An 18,080-nucleotide genomic window follows, 5' to 3' on the forward strand; every position below is an offset into this window, starting at 1 on the left:
AGTTAAGCAACCTTACCTCTAAATTAACCGTGTTTTTTGTGTGGAAATATTGAAAAGGTGGCTGTCTCTGAACTCCCTTCCTAAATAAACAAGAATACTCAAAAATTCATTAGTTGCGTGGAGGCAATGATGAAACTGAAACTCCAGTTGACGAGTTGATTTCTGAGCTAAATATGCAGCTCTGCTTGTTCACAAAGCAACAACCTGGTGGCTATTAGTTATGACTGACAAACCTCAAAAATTTTAGCATTTGGACCTGAATAGGCTCAGAAAATGCCAGATGGCTAATCAAATTTATTTCAACTTTTTAGGTTTCTTTTCTTCTATGTCTTGCCCAGATCCTTCCCTTCAGAGCAAGTAGATCATTCTCCCTTACCATGACTCCAACTGCTTCTTAACAATCTACAGGAGGCCTTCTTTATCTCTCTCCGCTTTTCTAAATCTCTCCTTAGGCCTCAAAATAAGAGCTGGTCAGAACATTTCTGACAAAATGTTTTTTCATCAAAGTAAGCTGTTTCACCAAAACTGAAATGTTTCACAGATATGTATGTATTTTGATGAAGTTTTTAACAAGAACATTTGCGAGGTTCAGGAGAGAGAGAGAGAAACCCCAAATTGAAAACCTGGCCTTTTCAATCCAAACATAGATGTTTAGACACAATTTCATTTTGCAAAAAAATGAAAAAGGTTTTGTTTTCCTTGCCAAAATTTGTTTTTGTTCTGTATGGGAATCTCTATTGTGCTGAGTTCCAACTCTTCTGTTATCTTACATGCCCCAGGCTTCTCCAGATCAAAGATGATATTTCAGAATACATTCACACATTTGTGAGCCTGGAGAAGGACACATCCATGCTAGATATGAAGACAGTGGCTGTCCCTTCTACTAGTTCCAGAAATGCAGAGAGCCCTCCCTGCAATTTATTTTGCAGAATTTAAGAATTGGAAGGAGGTGTGTTTGGCCTCTGGAATAGTGAACCCAAAACACCTGCCCACTTCTAATAGTACTCATTTTTGAATAATGCTACGTATTGAATGTTGCCTTACATGATTATGAGCAGAACAAGCCTACTCCTTCATGTCCATATTTGACTTCTTCACAAAATTCCATAATTTTGAGAATAAATTTTGTCTTCAATGCAATACAGCTAGGGTCTGCACAGGGAGAATTTTTCTCTAGGAAATCTTAAAAAATATGTGGACTTAACATATTCCAAGTGAAGTGCTGACTGACTCCCTTCTGGAATTCAGTGCCATTCAGTGACAGCTGTATCTTTTGGGGGGGACTTCATAAATCATTATGGGGTTTTTTTCTTGTTTTTCCACATCAAAGAATCCGATGGAATAGATTGCACAAAGCTAGCCTACAATGCCAGCTATCAGCTTCGCCTATAGCACTGTCACTTCGCTATCTTCTTCTCCAGTGGGTCCTATTTATTGAAATGGAAAGCAGTGGGAGATCAGCACACTGAGCAGCCTGCCATGTCATGGACAAAAGGGGCTGGCGTTGTATAGCTAAATTGTTGCACAGATACTTGATAAAAACAACAACAACCACCCTGAATCTCTGTCCCGTAAAATACAACTGTTTTGTACTAACCATGTCTTGAAACACTTACTATTTACTGTGAATCAGTGGATGTGCTTGTATCAGATATGGAATGCTATCTCACATGCTTTTAGGACTGCAGAACAGTGAACGGTTTTGTCAGTCTTAGGCAATACTGTTGATCTGCCCAGAGACAGTGAAAGGCAAACACTAGTAAATTAAATGAATATAGTTTATAATAAAATAATTTTTGTGTTTGTCATTTTCTTTTATAATTGTTCTTTGTAAAAGGACAGGAGATATTCTTGGCAATAAGTAATTTTTCTCACACCTACTATGGGTGAATCTTAAAGTGGTCTGTTCTTGCAGAATGGTGGTAAAGGCATAGGAAAGTATGTCACATCTGAGAATAAAAGCAGTGCTCTTGAATGTAAGCAGGATTTGTAGATTTAAATTCTCTGTCTCTTCCTGCCATTTCAGTTCCTGCAAGACATTCTAGACACTTTGTTTGTGATTTTGGATGACAATACAGAAAAGTATGGCCTGTTGGTCTTTCAGTCTTTGGTAAGTAGCCCCACTCCCATTAGATGAGTACTTTTCTTTCCCTGGTGGTCAGTATTTCCCATGCTCTTATTACCTTACCACCATGCCTTATTGCTAGTATCTTATTACCTTAAAATGTCTGAGAGATTCAGCTGGAGGTTCTACCCCTGTAATTTTATTGGGTGCAAGGAGTAGGATAACCATAGCCAAAATATGAGGAGAGAAGGATTACATCCATCAGTATGGGAGGGGCAAACAATAAGTCAAAGAGGAGCATTTCCATTGTCTGCATATGAAAAAAACCCATCATCTAACTGTTTCTTAGCCTGTTTAGCTTGTTCATTTAATCCCTGGTGACGTGTGCAGTTTGCTCTGTTATGGGTTCCCTTCTCTATCTTCCGCAGGTGTTCATCATAAATCTGCTGCGTGACAGCAAATATTTCCATTTCCGACCTGTTATGGATATGTACATTCAGAAACACTTTGCAGGAGCACTGGCTTACAAGTAGGTTGAGTTTTGTCATCACTTTGTACAGTAACGCTCAGACTTTTGAGTGGTATGGGCACCAGAGTTATAACTTTTACACTAGCAGAGTATATCTGGTATTCAAAAGCAAACATTCTGGAGAAGAATTTTGTAGCATGACTTCTAAATCTAACCCCAGAGAAAAGCTGCTGAATGTCATGCTGGTCCTAGTCCCAGTCTTAGCCTGCAGGGGTTCGGAATGCTGTGAAGTGAGGAAGCACTTCATGTCACTCAGCAGCAACTAATTAGAAGCTGTGTTGATAGGCCCCACAGAGCATCCACCCTTCCTATACTAGAAGGATGCTGGCTACTTGAGGCCTGCATGAAACTTAAGCAGGGATCATGGAAATGATTCTTACATTTCTTATCAGGAATGCATCCATTGACATAAGACCAATAGCCTCCATTTAGGGAGACAAATCACCTATTCTCTAATGCCTTTTCCTATGGCTAATTTCAAAGAAGAGGGCAAGTATTCAGATTAGATCAAGTTATTCTGTTCTGTGAGATTAAAGGCAGAATGTTCATTTCCACAGAGAATTAGAAAATTAATTTCCATTAACACTCAAAACAGCGGTGAGCCTTATTTTCCAATATATTACAATGAAATGTTACTTCATGAGTCAGATTTAGAAAGCAGTAGCAATTATCAGACAGGATTGTATTTTACCTTTCTTCCAGATTGCTTCTTGTGCATAATTTAATGGCTCCCAAATTGGATCAAAATAAAGTGAACACAGCAATCTTCCAGCTCCATCATTCTTGGCCCTGGTATTATAGGGAACTCAAGCTATAGTGTATTGAAAAAAATCTTAAATAGGTTACATTAAAAATGTTCTTTTAAAACAGATTGAAACTGTATGGGAATCACAAAGCACAGTGAAGTTCAGAAGGATGAGAAAACAGATTCACAATTTTTAATAATCAGTGTCATCTTTGATCTTAGGAAAATGTTATTAGCACTTCTACTTTCTTCTGATGAGATGGTGTATAAACAAACTTGTTCTTAAGCATATGTAATACTTCAGGGCATTCTAAACAGTTTTGTGCACTTTAGGAAATTAGGTGAAGGTATTTTCTCTATGTTTTTTACATAAGTTGGTCTTTTCCAATTTCAAACAGTTTCTGAAAATTGCTTATCTGTAAGACCCTTACTCAGATTGCTTAGCCAAAAAGAAATACTACATGTATTTTATTTTCTGTAAACTGATTATTTTCTTTGTTTGAAGTGATTTGTTATAACCCCTTTTTGATTCTTTATTTCTTGCCATCTGAGTTAATTATGGAGGGAGAGTTATTTTTTGGTGTCAGAAATTTCTTTTACATTTAAATTAATGTATATGTTGTTACTGTAAACTTGGTTATTTAGACTAATATGCCTAACTATTAAAAGTGAGTGTAACAAGAGAGCATATTGCATTTCTTGCTGTTTAAGGAAACAACTGCCAAGTCATTTAAAAAACCCAGAAGGTTTCAGGGTTGGCTACTTTCAGATAATTGCTTGATGTTTCTGTCAATGTGTCTCTTACTAGAGAACTGATCCGATGTTTGAAGTGGTACATGGACCGGTCAGCTGAGCTTGTACGACAAGATCATATCCAGGAAGCAATGAGGGTATGTGTTTGTCGTAAATGCCTGTATGTTCAATGTGGCTGTGGCTTCTAGACAGCTGAGGCTGCTCTAAGGCACATGAAACCTGATCTTGAACAGATTTGCAGTACTCATTTGTCCAGAGCAAATTTCAACTTTGTCAAAAACTGCCCAAATTCTAATCTTAAAGTGAAATTCACCCTTGTGCAGAGGGCCAGTACAAGGTCTATGCCTCCTTAACTCCTACCAAAACCCTATTTTGTGGATTTAAGTGGTATTTTGTGGGGCACTGGCATTGTACTGGCCCTCTGCACAGTAGTAAATTTCACCTTTATAGAAGTAACATTTTTATAGTGGTTAGAGCACAGACTGGGAGTCTGAAGTTCTGGTTTTTATTTCTGGCAGTGACACAGACTGGATGAAGCTCTAGAATATTTTAAGAAAACAGTAAATGGGCCTTTGAGTGGACCGTGGTGTTGACAGATACCATCCCACAGAGCATGGGTCAGTTGTCAATGAACAGAGCATGATTTTGAAGGAAGACACAGCTTCCCATCCTGTGTGTGAACCAGAGGAATAGTTTTTGCACTAGTTCAGTTCCACAGAAAACAAATAAAATGCTACTTTTTTTACTAAAAAAGAAAAGGAGTACTTGTGGCACCTTAGAGACTAACCAATTTATTTGAGCATGAGCTTTCGTGAGCTACAGCTCACTTCATCGGATGCATACCGTGGAAACTGCAGAAGACATTATATACGCAAAAAGAAAAGGAGTACTTGTGGCACCTTAGAGACTAACCAATTTATTAGAGCATAAGCTTTCGTGAGCTACAGCTCACTTCCTCAGATGCATATCGTGGAAACTGCAGCAGGCTTTATATACACACAGAGAATATGAAACAATACCTACTCCCACCCCACTGTCCTGCTGGTAATAGCTTATCTAAAGTGATCATGAAATGGCCCACCTGATTATCATACACATTTTAAAGAGAGTGGTCGCTTTGGATGGGCTATTACCAGCAGGAGAGTGAGTTTGTGGGAGGGGGGCGGAGGGTAAGAAAACCTGGATTTGTGCTGGGAATGGGCCAACTTGATGATCACTTTAGATGAGCTATTACCAGCAGGAGAGTGGGGTGGGAGGAGGTATTGTTTCATGGTCTCTGTGTATATAATGTCTTCTGCAGTTTCCACGGTATGCATCCGATGAAGTGAGCTGTAGCTCCCGAAAGCTCATGCTCAAATAAATTGGTTAGTCTCTAAGCTGCCACAAGTACTCCTTTTCTTTTTGCGAATACAGACTAACACGGCTGTTACTCTGAAACCTGACTTTTTTTACTATAATTATAACAGCAAGAACTCAAAGTCACCAAGATTAAGAGGTTTACTATAGAAAGACCATTGAATTTGGAATTCAGTTGTTCTTTAGGGGGAGAAACACAAAATTCTCTCAGTTGGCCTTTGCTGAACCCAGAGGAATGAAAGTTGGCTTCACTGACAGGTTCTCAAATAGATAATTTCATCTTAAGCAGGTCCAACCTTTTTCAACAGATTCTGGGACAGGCAAACAGAAATATTTCTTCCTTTCCCATAAATGACATTTCCAGCTAGTATACACCTTCACATTTATGCTAATGATGCTCAGATGTTTCATTAACTGTGGAAAGAGAGAAACAAGTTGTTTCTAAGGCTCTGACACAGATCAGGCTTTAAATCCTCATTTTCTTATGAAGGATGGATAGTTTTATGTCAAAGGCCTATAAGGTGAAGGTCCATTTGTTGACTTCACATTTTAGAGTTCATTTCTGTGTCTACATCCTGAACAGTAGCTTCAGTTCAGGACCTATGTGAAGCATCTGTATAGAGATAGGCAACTTGAAATGATGCAGGTAGCAATAATGGTCTATGTAGCCTTTGGTAGAAGGTTTCACCAAGCAATAATCCAACGAAGAGTTCACACTTCTGAGTTGCTACTTCTTTAAGTCCCTGTGATCACTGGACTGATATAAGACTTGAAGAAAATGTACTTTATTCCTGAAAAATTACTTTTTGTTTATTTCTCTGTACTAGTCTGACAGTCTTTCCCTTGCTTTAAATGTTCCCTACCACCTCCCTCAAGCTGGATTTCCAGTCTTTTGTGCTTCATAGTGTCTGTGCTGTAAAACAGACAGATTCATTGAGTATTTGAAGACTATAGCAGAGGGCTTTGATGCCTATGGATCTGATTTTACACTCTTTCTCTCTCTCTCTCTCTCTCTCATTTTGCCTTTGCTGCTTGTTGGCTGGACCAAACTTGCAGAAACTTAATTTCCAGTTAGGAACTGAAGTCCCTTTTGTCTCTGTTAATTGTCAGACAATGCCTCCAAAATAATAGTGTTCAAGAAAACAGAAGGTCTCAGGGCATTTCAATTAATTTCTACTTCTCTAAGGGCCTTACACGCTGCAACTGAGCCTCTAATGTTTAACGTAATTTGTTGGTGTCCATGCACCAGCTTTTCTGCCATCACAGCCATGTGTTTGCATGCACACCTAGTGCTCTGCCTAACTCCCTGAGGGCATTCTGGGCAGCCATAGCAGCCTGCCCCCAGAAGCATGGGTCTTTTTAAGAACCGCTCTTTTCATAAAAAGAAAAGGAGTACTTGTGGCATCTTAGAGACTAACCAATTTATTTGAGCATAAGTTTTCACGAGCTACAGCTCACTTCATCATGAAAGCTTATGCTCAAATAAATTGGTTAGTCTCTAAGGTGCCACAAGTACTCCTTTTCTTTTTGCGAATACAGACTAACACGGCTGCTACTCTGAAACCTCTTTTCATAGAGGATTATGGAACATCATATACAAATCCTATAATCCTCTTCCTTGGGTCACAGTGGCCTTTCCCTTTTATGGAGAATTTCAAGTTACTTCACATTGCTGCATCCTCCAACTTCTGGAATTTGGTAGTTGACAGCCTGGAAGCAAAGCAGGGCAGAAATTGTAATCTTTACAGAGTGCTCTGAGTGTAAGGAAAATGCAAATGAAGAGGTTTGTTATATTTCCAAACTGGATCATGAGAAAAGTGGTTTCTGGGTCAGGTCACATGTTATGTGCTGATGAGACAGTGTTGTGGCTGTCTGGACCAAATGTGAGTGACTGAGACCCATGTGGATGACCAAGTCCAATTTTGACTTTCTGTGTGTGGACCTGGCAGCAGACTTACACTTACAATGCAAAACTACTGTATGAGAGCTGATGTTCCTGGGGACAAAAGTTGCAATAGCAATCTGAAAACTGATCAAGAGTAGAATATTATCACCTGGTGGAGCTCTTTGGTGTGAGGTATTCCTCAATGGGTTATGTTGTATTGAGGTGTAAATTAAAAGGAAGTTGAACTGGCCCATGTGATCAAGGTTACCACTGTTCCAGAGATAATGGAGAACTTTGAACATTGCGACTTCTCAAGCTGTGCTGGGACTGTTAATGAATCTCATTTCCCAATTCTTTGTCCTTAAAATCAGTTCACAGATTTCTACAAATATAAGTCTTACTGGCTGTGGCAAATCTTAGAGAGCAAGTCCTGGAACTCACACTGGCTGATCAGGCAAGATGCATGATGTGAGAATGTTAAAGAATTCCGCTTGTGACAGGCAGGAAGAGTTTTCACCAGTAGGGACATTAATGATGTCTCTGTGCCAGCTGTGGGGATCCAACCTATTCTTTGCTTACTTAGACAATGTAGCTATTGGTACCCAGACTATGAGGATGGCATCAAACAGCACTTCAGCTACTACTTGAGCCATGCCAAAATGGAAGACTGAAGGGAAGGGGGAGGTGCCTACTGAAGCAAAATGGCACAGGCCTGAAATACATTTCATTGCTGCTGCTTGTGTACTCCATGTGATCAGAATGGAGAGCACTATGTTTTCATATGGGATACTGGCACTCAGTTCTACCCATTTTCTCAGCTAGCTGAGAGCCCTGTGATTACTATTGCTGATCATGCTGGGCTGGTTAGCATAATAAAGGGTGCACTATGACAGTATTTTTTTCTTACACTGACACTTAGCTCACCCCTAGAGTCCATCTCTACCACTTGATACGTAGAATTATAGAATCATAAAAATACAGCTAGTCACCCTGTTTAGATCAGTGTTTTTTAAAATGTTAGTTAAAGCATTTTAATAAACACATTTTTAAAATACACCATTTATCCTAGTCTGTACAAACCATATTGTGAAGTTTCACTCTACTGTAAAAAACTCACTGGGGTAATCCTCTGGAACAGCAGTAATTATCACTCACTATATAGTGTTAAATGCTGTATTTCAAGGGGATTATTCCCCCTCTGCCTGGGCTAAATAGGGACAAAGAGAAGTTGCCATATGGGGAGAGAGAAAAAAAATCCCTATCTCTCCCTGCAACTGTATTCAGCTGAGAAAAAAGGGAAGTTGGTTTGCTACTGTACAAACTGCTCCTTGCTAGTAGTAAAGTTATGGCCTTCCAGAGACCCTCACATCCTGCTCCTGCCTCCTTCCACACCCACATACTGCTGTTTCTACACGCAGTTGCAGGGAATAAAGAGAGGCCAGGCCATCATGTCCAGAGTGAAGACCAGGGTTTTTTTCCCAGGTAGGCCCTCTTCTGTTACTCTAAGGGTATGTGAACATTTGGAACTGGAAGCATAATTTCCAATTTGAGGAGACATATCTGTGCTAGCTCAGCAGCACAAGCATCAGTAGGGGATAGCCACCCCAAGTACATGCCTAGCATATTATACCATCTTGGGTATCTCTACACAGCAATCAGTGGTGTGACTGCAGCACATGTAGATATACCTAAGCTAGCTTTGATCTGGCTAGCTTGAATACCAATAGCAGTGAAGCTGCAGCAGCAGGGGCTATCCAAGCCCACCCATGACCCTGGTATTTACTCAAGTGGCTAGCCTATGCAGTCGCAGCATCACTGCTGTCTTTTCTAGGAACAAAAAAATGTATCCTCAAGTTAGTTAACTAGGGGTAAAACCTGTTGAAGACAAAGTAGTTTGTAGTTCTCATGTATGTTAGAAAAATTACTGAAGGACTAGGCTCCCCTTTAGTTTTTAGCTCAACTGGCTAACTTGCATGAAAACTACCTACTGCATTATCTTCACTAGGATTTTGCCTTAATTCAGTTAACTTGAATTAAGAACACACCTTTTATCCTAGTGAGAGATTTCCATAGTAAAGATTGTTGGTGAGGAGGGAACAATTAGCTATGAGCAGGTTGTATATAACTGTGTTTAATTTACACAACCTGTTTTTCTTTCCCTGTTCTCTGTGAATGAAGAATTCCATTATTAATAATGTTATTAAAATCTTCCTGGTTCTCTTTAAAGCTCCCTTATCTCTCTCTTTCTCTGTTACTCTCATTCCTCTCTTACTCATTAAGGCCTTGGAATATCTTTTCAAGTTCATTGTCCAATCTCGGATCCTTTACTCGAGAGCTACTTGCGGAATGGAGGAGGAACAATTTCGCTCCAGTATCCAAGAGCTTTTCCAGTCCATCAGATTTGTACTCAGCTTGGACAGCAGGAGCTCAGAGACTCTCATCTTCACACAGGTTAGCTATTTTCTATACTTGAATTCACCTGGAAGTGCAGAGGCAGCTATTTTATGCATAAGCAACATATTCATCCGATAGTTAAGAGGCATAATTTGCCCTCTTTTACAGGTTGATTTTACAGAAATGAGTGACATAGTTCCACAATAAGTTTAGACAGTGAACAGATGCAGAACAGCTAGGCAGTTTTACAGTGAAGGGAGACATATATTGTCATGTTATGTGGTTAGAGTAGACATTCCATATTCTTTTTGTTTTTATGTTAAGTGTCTCATTCATAAGCATGTCTCAGAATTGGCACAGAGGCATTTTAATTCCTTTATTAGTCACAGAGGAAAGTAAAGCTCAAGTTAATACAGTAGATCACAGCAGCTGCGCATAGTGGAAAAGTTTTGATTGATGTGTAATTAACTAGCAAACCCTAGAAAAATTCACATCCTCAGTTTAACCATCACTACTGGAATCAATGGTGGATTGACTACAATCATATTATGATATCCTTATTCATGTTTGGTAGTGCCTTACTTTGCAAACAGTTCCATTGACTTCAGTGGGAGTTCATATAAGGTAAGGCGCTCCTCAGTGTGAGTAAGGATGTCGTAGTCTGGCTCTGTGTTATTGTAAAGATCACTATACTAACATTTAAAACTTAACATTTTAAACAGTAGGATCTTTTGCTGTATGTACATACCCTAGCTCAGAGGCTCTCAAATTGTGATTTGCATAGAGCTGACTGGTAATGTCGTGCTGCTTCTCGACATTCTCAGTTAAAATGCAATAAAAGACAGTTACAGATACATTTAATATTGTCCTAATAGGATTTTCCATGGAAGCAATTGCTGTAGTTGTCACAATAAAGTTTAATTATCCCAGTGGGAGGAAAAGTGGTCAGCAAGACACTCTCTCTCTCTCTCGAGATGTGGTCCACATTATGACAAAGTTTGAGAACCACTGCTGCAGCCTTTGATTTAATCACTTAGCAAGAGTATGGACCAGGGTCATCAGAAATCACTGCAACTTTCTACCAGGAAACTGACATTGGGGGAAAATAGTGTCTGGGGAAACCATTCTTTTGTTTTTCGTTTGGGCTATCATAAATACATAAGGGAAACTGAACTGAGGACAGGATTGTTCTCTCTCTCTCTCTTTTTTGCCCTGTGTTACTACTGTCTTTCGAAATGTCTTCACTTCAGGCATTTGTATATTTATAAAACCTGTCCTGTTTAATATTTGAAAAGTTTACTTTTTGTTTCCCACTTGCCATTGTGTTGCCCCCTCGACCCTCATTGACCCATAGGCCCCTCAGCCTGGAGGACAGGTGAGCGGAGCTGGGACATGTGCCCCACAAAAGTGTGGTGGTACTTCAAGGCCGTCGTTTAATTCTGTAAGTAATAATCACCTTGCCTGCACCACTCTTTCATCATGGATGTGCCCCGTGACTCTCCTTTCCCTACCCAAATCCATCTTTTCCTGCATATAATCTTGGAGTGCAGTGTACACTTCAGGTTTTCTCATGATGTGAAATATTCTGATAATGGATTGAACATGTAGGATTTCAAACACTGAAAATACAGTACAAGTGGTCATCAATACCTATGTGAGTCAACTTGTGCAGGAGAACCAACGATGAGAGGAAAAAAGTATATCCAATCAGTCATGAAAGAGAACGGATATTGGGTCTTATTCATTCTTCAGTAAACAAGATATATTTAATAACTACATGGTCATGAAAAACAATATCAACGAGAAAGAAAATATTATAGATCCAATATTGAAAGAGAAGAGAGATTGGATCTTATGCATCCTTCATTATAAAGGATGCTTAACATATTAATAGTCAGGAGAAGCAATGGTGGGAGAGAAGATATTTTAAACAAATGATGAAAGAAGACTTACTTGGACCTTGCTCATCCTTTCTGCTTCTACCAGGATGATTGTGGCAAATGGCAATTTACAAGTTCAAGCCTTTTGTTATAATGATTAGGTTCTTTAAGTGCATGTATCATTGTATGATAGTAACACTAGTCCAGTGCTTGTCTGTTGAATATTTCATATCAATACTGATCCAATAATGTTCCAGCAAAGACTTAAATCTAATGGTGAAGATGGTAATTTAGAACAGCCCTGTTCCTGTTTCATTGTTTATATTTTCATACACTGATCCAGAGTTAGGTCTTTTGAGTGAATAAAAAGCAACCCAGATAACTGAAAAGCTATTAAGCCATGACAGAAATGCTCAAGGCCTTTAGGAAAAAAAAAACAAAAAACCTTCACACTTCTCCTTTCACCCAGGATGTTAGAGATCTCTCTCTCCATGCTCCTTTCCCGACCATCACAGTGAAATTGATTCTGCCCTCTTTCCAGTTCAATGATCTGACAAGAGGAATATACCAGACCATTGCAGATACTTGTACAGAAAGCAGCCATATCCTTCTAAGAATTAATAAACCACCACAGAGATCCCGCAGGTTATCTAGCATAATATTGAACTATTACTAGGTTTCCTAAATCATTACAGAAATCCTCCCACTCAGAAGATAGATTTATAGGCAGGCTTCAGGCAAACTGTTGCAAGAATACCCAGGGCCATAATACTGATATCTCAGGCCATTATCCCGAAGGCTGTCTCAGACCTCTCAAAGTTAGTCTACAGAATCATCAGATTATCACAGAGATAAACTGATGTAGAGATTCACAGCCATTGTAATAGCCTCCAAAGAGATACCTTGAAATATTTAAAAAAACTGATACACGTTTAATTAAACTAATAATGTTGCATGTGATGGCACTTGTAAGCTCTTTAGGCCACTATGTAATCTAAATTGATCACATGACAAGATGCTGGGGGAGATAACAGGCAAGAGAGATGGAGGAAGGGGTGAAGGAATATAGAGAATGTTATGAACTATACAGGACAAATTGTTAGTTCTAAAAGGCTTTTGATTTTATTTTATTCATAATTGCATTTTTTATTTTTATTGTGTAAAGGACATTAGCTAGAGGATCATTGTTTGTTGGAAGGATTGTGGATAAAAGTGTTTTGAAGAGGGAAATTGTGTGGTATATAGGATCAGGGAAGACATTCCAAGTCTAAGGGCCAGCATGAAAGAAGGCACAGAAGTACTTCTGGGAGAAAAGAAAAAGTATGTGGAGGGAAGAAAGATTGGCAGAATAGAGGAGAGTGGTGGACAGCCACTGATGAGACATAGGCAAGAGCAGAGCTGGAAAGAACCTAACAAATTGAGTTCAATTATTTTGAAATTGTTATGCAAGGGACTGCAGAGTCAGTTAAGGGATTCATAAAAAGGGATGATGTGATCAAAAAGTGAGTTTCGTGGTGACATTTTGGATAGATTGGATAGGAGTGAGGCAGCTGTTGGGAAGACTAGAGAGGAAGTTACAATAGTCCAGGTGGGATGTTATTAAGACGCACACAGGGATTTTGGATGCACTGTAAAGGAGGAAACAGGATTTTAAAACATCCTGAATATGAGGGGTAAATGGGTGGAGTTAAGGATAACATCAGGCGTGTGGGCCTGGAGATTGGGAGGGCTCATGGAATTATCTACCGTCATGGAGAAGTGAATAGGAAGGAAGGACAGGAGTGTGAAATGAAGAGTTCTGTTTGTGTTACGTTGAGGTCCTTCCTCCAGTCCAGAGATACCTTCAGGGATAACTCCAAGGTACTAAAGATACCCCCTTATCACAGAAATAAATTTTGCTCTATTATTTGCATGGTATGATGCATTATTTTGATGCAAAAATACTCTGCCTCACTGTTGTAAAAGTACACTAGTATCGCGTGGTGGTGCTTTTAAGGGTCTCTCAGTATCTTATTTATGAACAACCTTTCAGAATGGTTTGTAACTCTCCCTTATTAAGTTGTTTCAGTGCAAAAATCTTTATAGAAGTTCTTAACTCAGAAGCACTTTTTTTCATTAAAAGATAAAAATCAAGAAAAAAATATTTGGACCAGTTTGGGTGTTTGTTTGTTTTTTGACAGGAGACCAAAAAAGAATCTGTTTAACACCATTTTACAAACCGTGAGGCTATAATATAGACAGTACTGTTTTGTGTTTTTTTAAAATCACTCTGTGCTCAACTTATTCTATAATATGTTGATATTGCAAAGCTTTCAGAACAAAAAGCTCACATACCGGAAGTGCTTTGCTTTTGTGAGCTGCAGGGTGTTACAAAGATAGAACATCAGCCACCATTTTGAATGTAATAGCGTTTTTCAGACCCTTAACTCTGTTTTACCATTGTTTATTTGTATTTCACACATATATATCTATGATGTGCCATCCCTATTCTGTGGTTAGAGAACTCAAAACTGTCATAACTTGTTCATTTTCTTTTTTCAGGCTGCTTTACTGAATTCCTTCCCTGCTATCTTTGATGAGCTATTGCAGATGTTCACTGTGCAGGAAGTTGCAGAGTTTGTGAGGGGAACTCTAGGAAGCATGCCCAGTACAGTTCATATCGGACAGTCGATGGATGTAGTTAAGCTGCAGTCTATAGCACGCACTGTGGACAGCCGCCTGTTTTCTTTCTCAGGTAAGACAGTAGCAGCCATTTGTAACACTTGCAGCTGAATGCCCCTGGTAAATCTAGCAAAGTGATAGTAGGATTGTATTGCATTTTTTGCAGCTACTTTGTGGAGAACCATTCAGTGAAGAATACAAATAAACTTGGAGTTGTTAGCTATGTTGTACTTATGGTGTATGTATGTATATATTGTTCTACATATATGGAGCTTTTCTTACAGAGAAGAATGTGGTGTACGATATGTGGTATGCCCCCATAAATAGTGTGACCTCAGATAGTGTAGAAAACATGAGATTTAAGGTACAGAACAATACACTTAACTAGCATATCCACTGATTAAAAACATTCTTATTAAGTGATCCAATTATTATGATTATCAGTGCTCAAAGGAATGCACTGTGCTACAACTCTAGTATTATTTCCTATTACAACTGCATTGAACAGGACAAGACAATCCCTGCCCCAGCAAGCTTGCAGCCTGGAAGATACTCACTGAAAGAGGAGCTGCAATGAGAGACCAAGGAAAGAGTCACTTTAGATAGGGTTTTTTAAAAATATATAATCTGAACATTTTTATTTTCAACATTTATGGGTCTTATAAAAGAAGTGGGTGTTTTAGAGGCATTTGAATGAGGAAAAGGTGAGAGCCTGGTGCACTGAGATGGGGAGGTCATTCCATGTATAAGGGTCATCTTGAAAGTAGTTAAAACGACAGGAGTGGAAGAAGAAAACAAAAAGGTTTTAGATGGCATATTTGTCCAAAGAAAGAGACAGAGAGGAAACACAATAGAAGGTGAGATCCAATAAGCCAGGGCTGAGTCTGCCAGGGCCTTGAAGGTGAGGAAGAGAGGATTAAACTTTACTAAGGTGGGTGGCAAGAGGGAAACAAGTGAAGCAGATCAGAGAAGAGGGCAGTGATATTGTCTGATTGGCAGGCAATGGATTCTGTTTCTTTAAATACTTTAACCCTATGGGTTAATATATTTTCGTTAGGGTTCTAAAAGGAAGAGCTAAGTAAACCTGACTCCTCTCTGTTAGCTTCTTCATCTCCTCCTCTCTTTAACAAGGGATTCCGGCATCCAAAACCCTCCTTTACCTGCCGACCCTACATCTTCTTAACCTTATTGCATTCCAATGAGCAGAAAGCCTTATTGTTCCTTCCTGTGTTCCTTTTGCTACTGGCCTGTTTTCCTTGCACCTATCCACTCAAACGTGGGGCTGCCTTTGGTGCTGATTTCTATTTTCTCCCTACTCGTGAGTCTTTTGCAGCCTTTCTACAGGGGCTTCCCAGAATAAAGGAAGGGCAGGGCCCTGCAGCTGGTGAAGGCAAGACCATTGGCCAGACATAATAGAGGAAGGAATGAGGAAATCCTAGTATTGAGGAGTCTGGGCCAATCAGAACTTACTGCAGGCAAGACTCCTGATGTGGCCCTACCTCCCAAAAGCCAGAAAACCTCCCTGCTTCTAACATTGCACCCTTTCCACTATTTTGTGCAATGAAGACAGTTAGGTCCTTAAGGTGATGAACCCACAAAGATAAGCTAATTTCCTACGAGTTAAATATATACAGAGTTTGACTCACTAAGCTGCTGTGAAAGCAGCATGAAGTGAACAAAGGGCCACACAGCTGGAAATTAATTCTAGCAAATGGCAATTCACACCTGTTTGCAAGCACATTCACAGTAGTCATCAGGCATGCCATTTATGAATTCATTAATTCATTGTTTAGTGTCTTTAAAATGCATTGCATTGAAAGTCTTTCAATCGGGGGGCAGTTAAGTGATTTCTACTGTATCAGCATCCTATATTAATACTAATTCTTTGGTTTCCACATACAAGGTTTTTGGATAATATCAAGGTTGCTGAAATTCTGGTCTGTCCTTGAATAATTCTGAGTCTTGTTTCCCTATTTTAGAATCCCGGCGAATCTTGCTTCCTGTGGTTCTTCATCACATTCACCTTCATCTGAGACAGCAGAAGGAGTTACTCATCTGCTCTGGGATCCTCAGTAGTATCTTCTCCATTATCAAGGCCAGCTCCTTGGTAATCTGCCCACCTGTCTTCTCCATTCCAACACAAAATTGCTGAAGCACAATCTGAGATATATCCAATAGAAACTATATCTTTTTCAGTGAATCTTTTTATAACAGAACTCTAACTTTATTAGCAGCAAGAGAATTCCTTAAGTGAATGGCTGCCTTTGTGTGTATGACTCAGAGCATTCTGGTTACAGCATGTTCTTGCTGTAAAAAACCCACACACAAAAAACCTCAGACAAACCCAGCAAGATTGACACTGTTTAATTTTCTTCACCCTAGCCTGGAACTCACTTATCTGTGGTGCTCAAAAGTCCTACCCAGTCCTGTCACTTGCAGTTCTGTAGGAAACAGTAACTTTAGGGTGAATGTTAAGAGAACTCTAAAATTATCAATGAAATCACGCTTATATTCAGAAATTGCTGCTGATTTAAACAGCCCGCTTTGATCTTCCAGATACTCTTATGTCAAATGCCACCTCAGTTGTTTTTTTAAAATGTTCACAATTTCGTACAGGGCAGAGAACTATCCCGGGTTACTCCAAAGGAGGAAGTCTATAGTGTTTAAAATAAGTCACATCAAGGAGTATTTTGAAATGTGCACTGTAGTTCTGTAAGTTTGAATGGGATGAAAGAAATGATAAAATAAAGCAATATTCCCACAGAATTTAGGGGAATAGAAGTTAGTCCCACTGTGCCATGGAGTACACAGGTGTCTCAGTATGGATTTATATTAGGTCTGTCAAGCAACTAAAAAAAAATAGTCTCAATTAATTGCAGGATTAAATTAATCATGCTTAATTGCACTGTTAAACAATAGAACAGCATTTATTTAAATATCTTTGGATGTTTTCTACGTTTTCAAATATATTGATTTCAATTACAACACAGAATACAAGTGTATAATGCTCACTTTATTTTTTATTACAAATATTTGCACTGTAAAAAATAAGAAATAATTTTTCAATTCATTTAAGACAAGTACTGTAGTGCAATCTCTTTATTATGAAAGTTGAACTTACAAATGTAAAATTGTGTCCAAAAAAAGCTATATTCAAAAATATAAAAAAAGAATAACTTTAGAACCTACAAGTCCACTCAGTCCTACTTCAACCACTCACTCAGACAAACAAGTTTGGTTACAATTTGCAGGAGACAATGCTGCCCCCTTCTTGTTTACAGTGTCACCTGAAAGTGAGAACAGGCATTCGCATGGCACTGTTGTAGCTGTCGTCGCAAGACATTTGTGCGCCAGACGTGCTAGAGGTTCTTTTGTCCTTTCATGCTTCAACCACCATTCCAGAGGACATGCGTCCATGCCAATGATGGGTTCTGTTTAATAATGATCCAAAGCAGACTGGACCAACGCATGTTCATTTTCATCATCTGAGTCAGATGCCACAAGCAGAAGGTTGATTTTCTTTTTTGGTGGTTTGGGTTCTGTAGTTTCCACATCTGAGTGTTGCTCTTTTAAGACTTCTGAAAGCATGCTCCACACCTTGTCCCTCTCAGATTTTGGATGGCACTTCAGATTCTTAAACCTTGGGTTGAGTGCTGTAGCTATTTTTAGAAATCTCACATTGGGACCTTCTTTGCGTTTTGTCAAATCTGCTGTGAAAGTGTTCTAAAACGAACATGTGCTGGGTCATCATCCGAGACGGCTATAACATGAAATATATGGCAGAATGTGGGTAAAACGGAACAGGAGACATA

At 39.1% G+C, this 18,080-nt stretch overlaps 1 protein-coding gene across 13 annotated transcripts in view; it reads left to right on the forward strand.

Annotated features, from left to right (window-relative positions):
* The window catches only part of DOCK3 (dedicator of cytokinesis 3), a 585,647-nt gene that overhangs the window by 468,976 nt on the left and 98,591 nt on the right, over positions 1-18,080 (forward strand). For 10 of the 13 annotated variants that reach the window (XM_073352483.2, XM_073352491.2, XM_073352484.2 and 7 more), the window contains 7 exons: positions 2,027-2,110; positions 2,494-2,594; positions 4,148-4,229; positions 9,614-9,784; positions 11,082-11,168; positions 14,149-14,341; positions 16,248-16,375. In XM_073352483.2, coding sequence (XP_073208584.1) covers positions 2,027-2,110; positions 2,494-2,594; positions 4,148-4,229; positions 9,614-9,784; positions 11,082-11,168; positions 14,149-14,341; positions 16,248-16,375 — 846 coding nt within the window. The remainder of the gene's footprint in view (positions 1-2,026; positions 2,111-2,493; positions 2,595-4,147; positions 4,230-9,613; positions 9,785-11,081; positions 11,169-14,148; positions 14,342-16,247; positions 16,376-18,080) is intronic. The other 3 variants (XM_073352488.2, XM_073352497.2, XM_073352490.2) reach the window with 1 other exon arrangement.

The sequence above is a fragment of the Lepidochelys kempii genome, chromosome 7, assembly GCF_965140285.1.
Source record: "Lepidochelys kempii isolate rLepKem1 chromosome 7, rLepKem1.hap1, whole genome shotgun sequence".
In the NCBI taxonomy this organism is placed as follows: Eukaryota; Metazoa; Chordata; order Testudines; family Cheloniidae; genus Lepidochelys; species Lepidochelys kempii.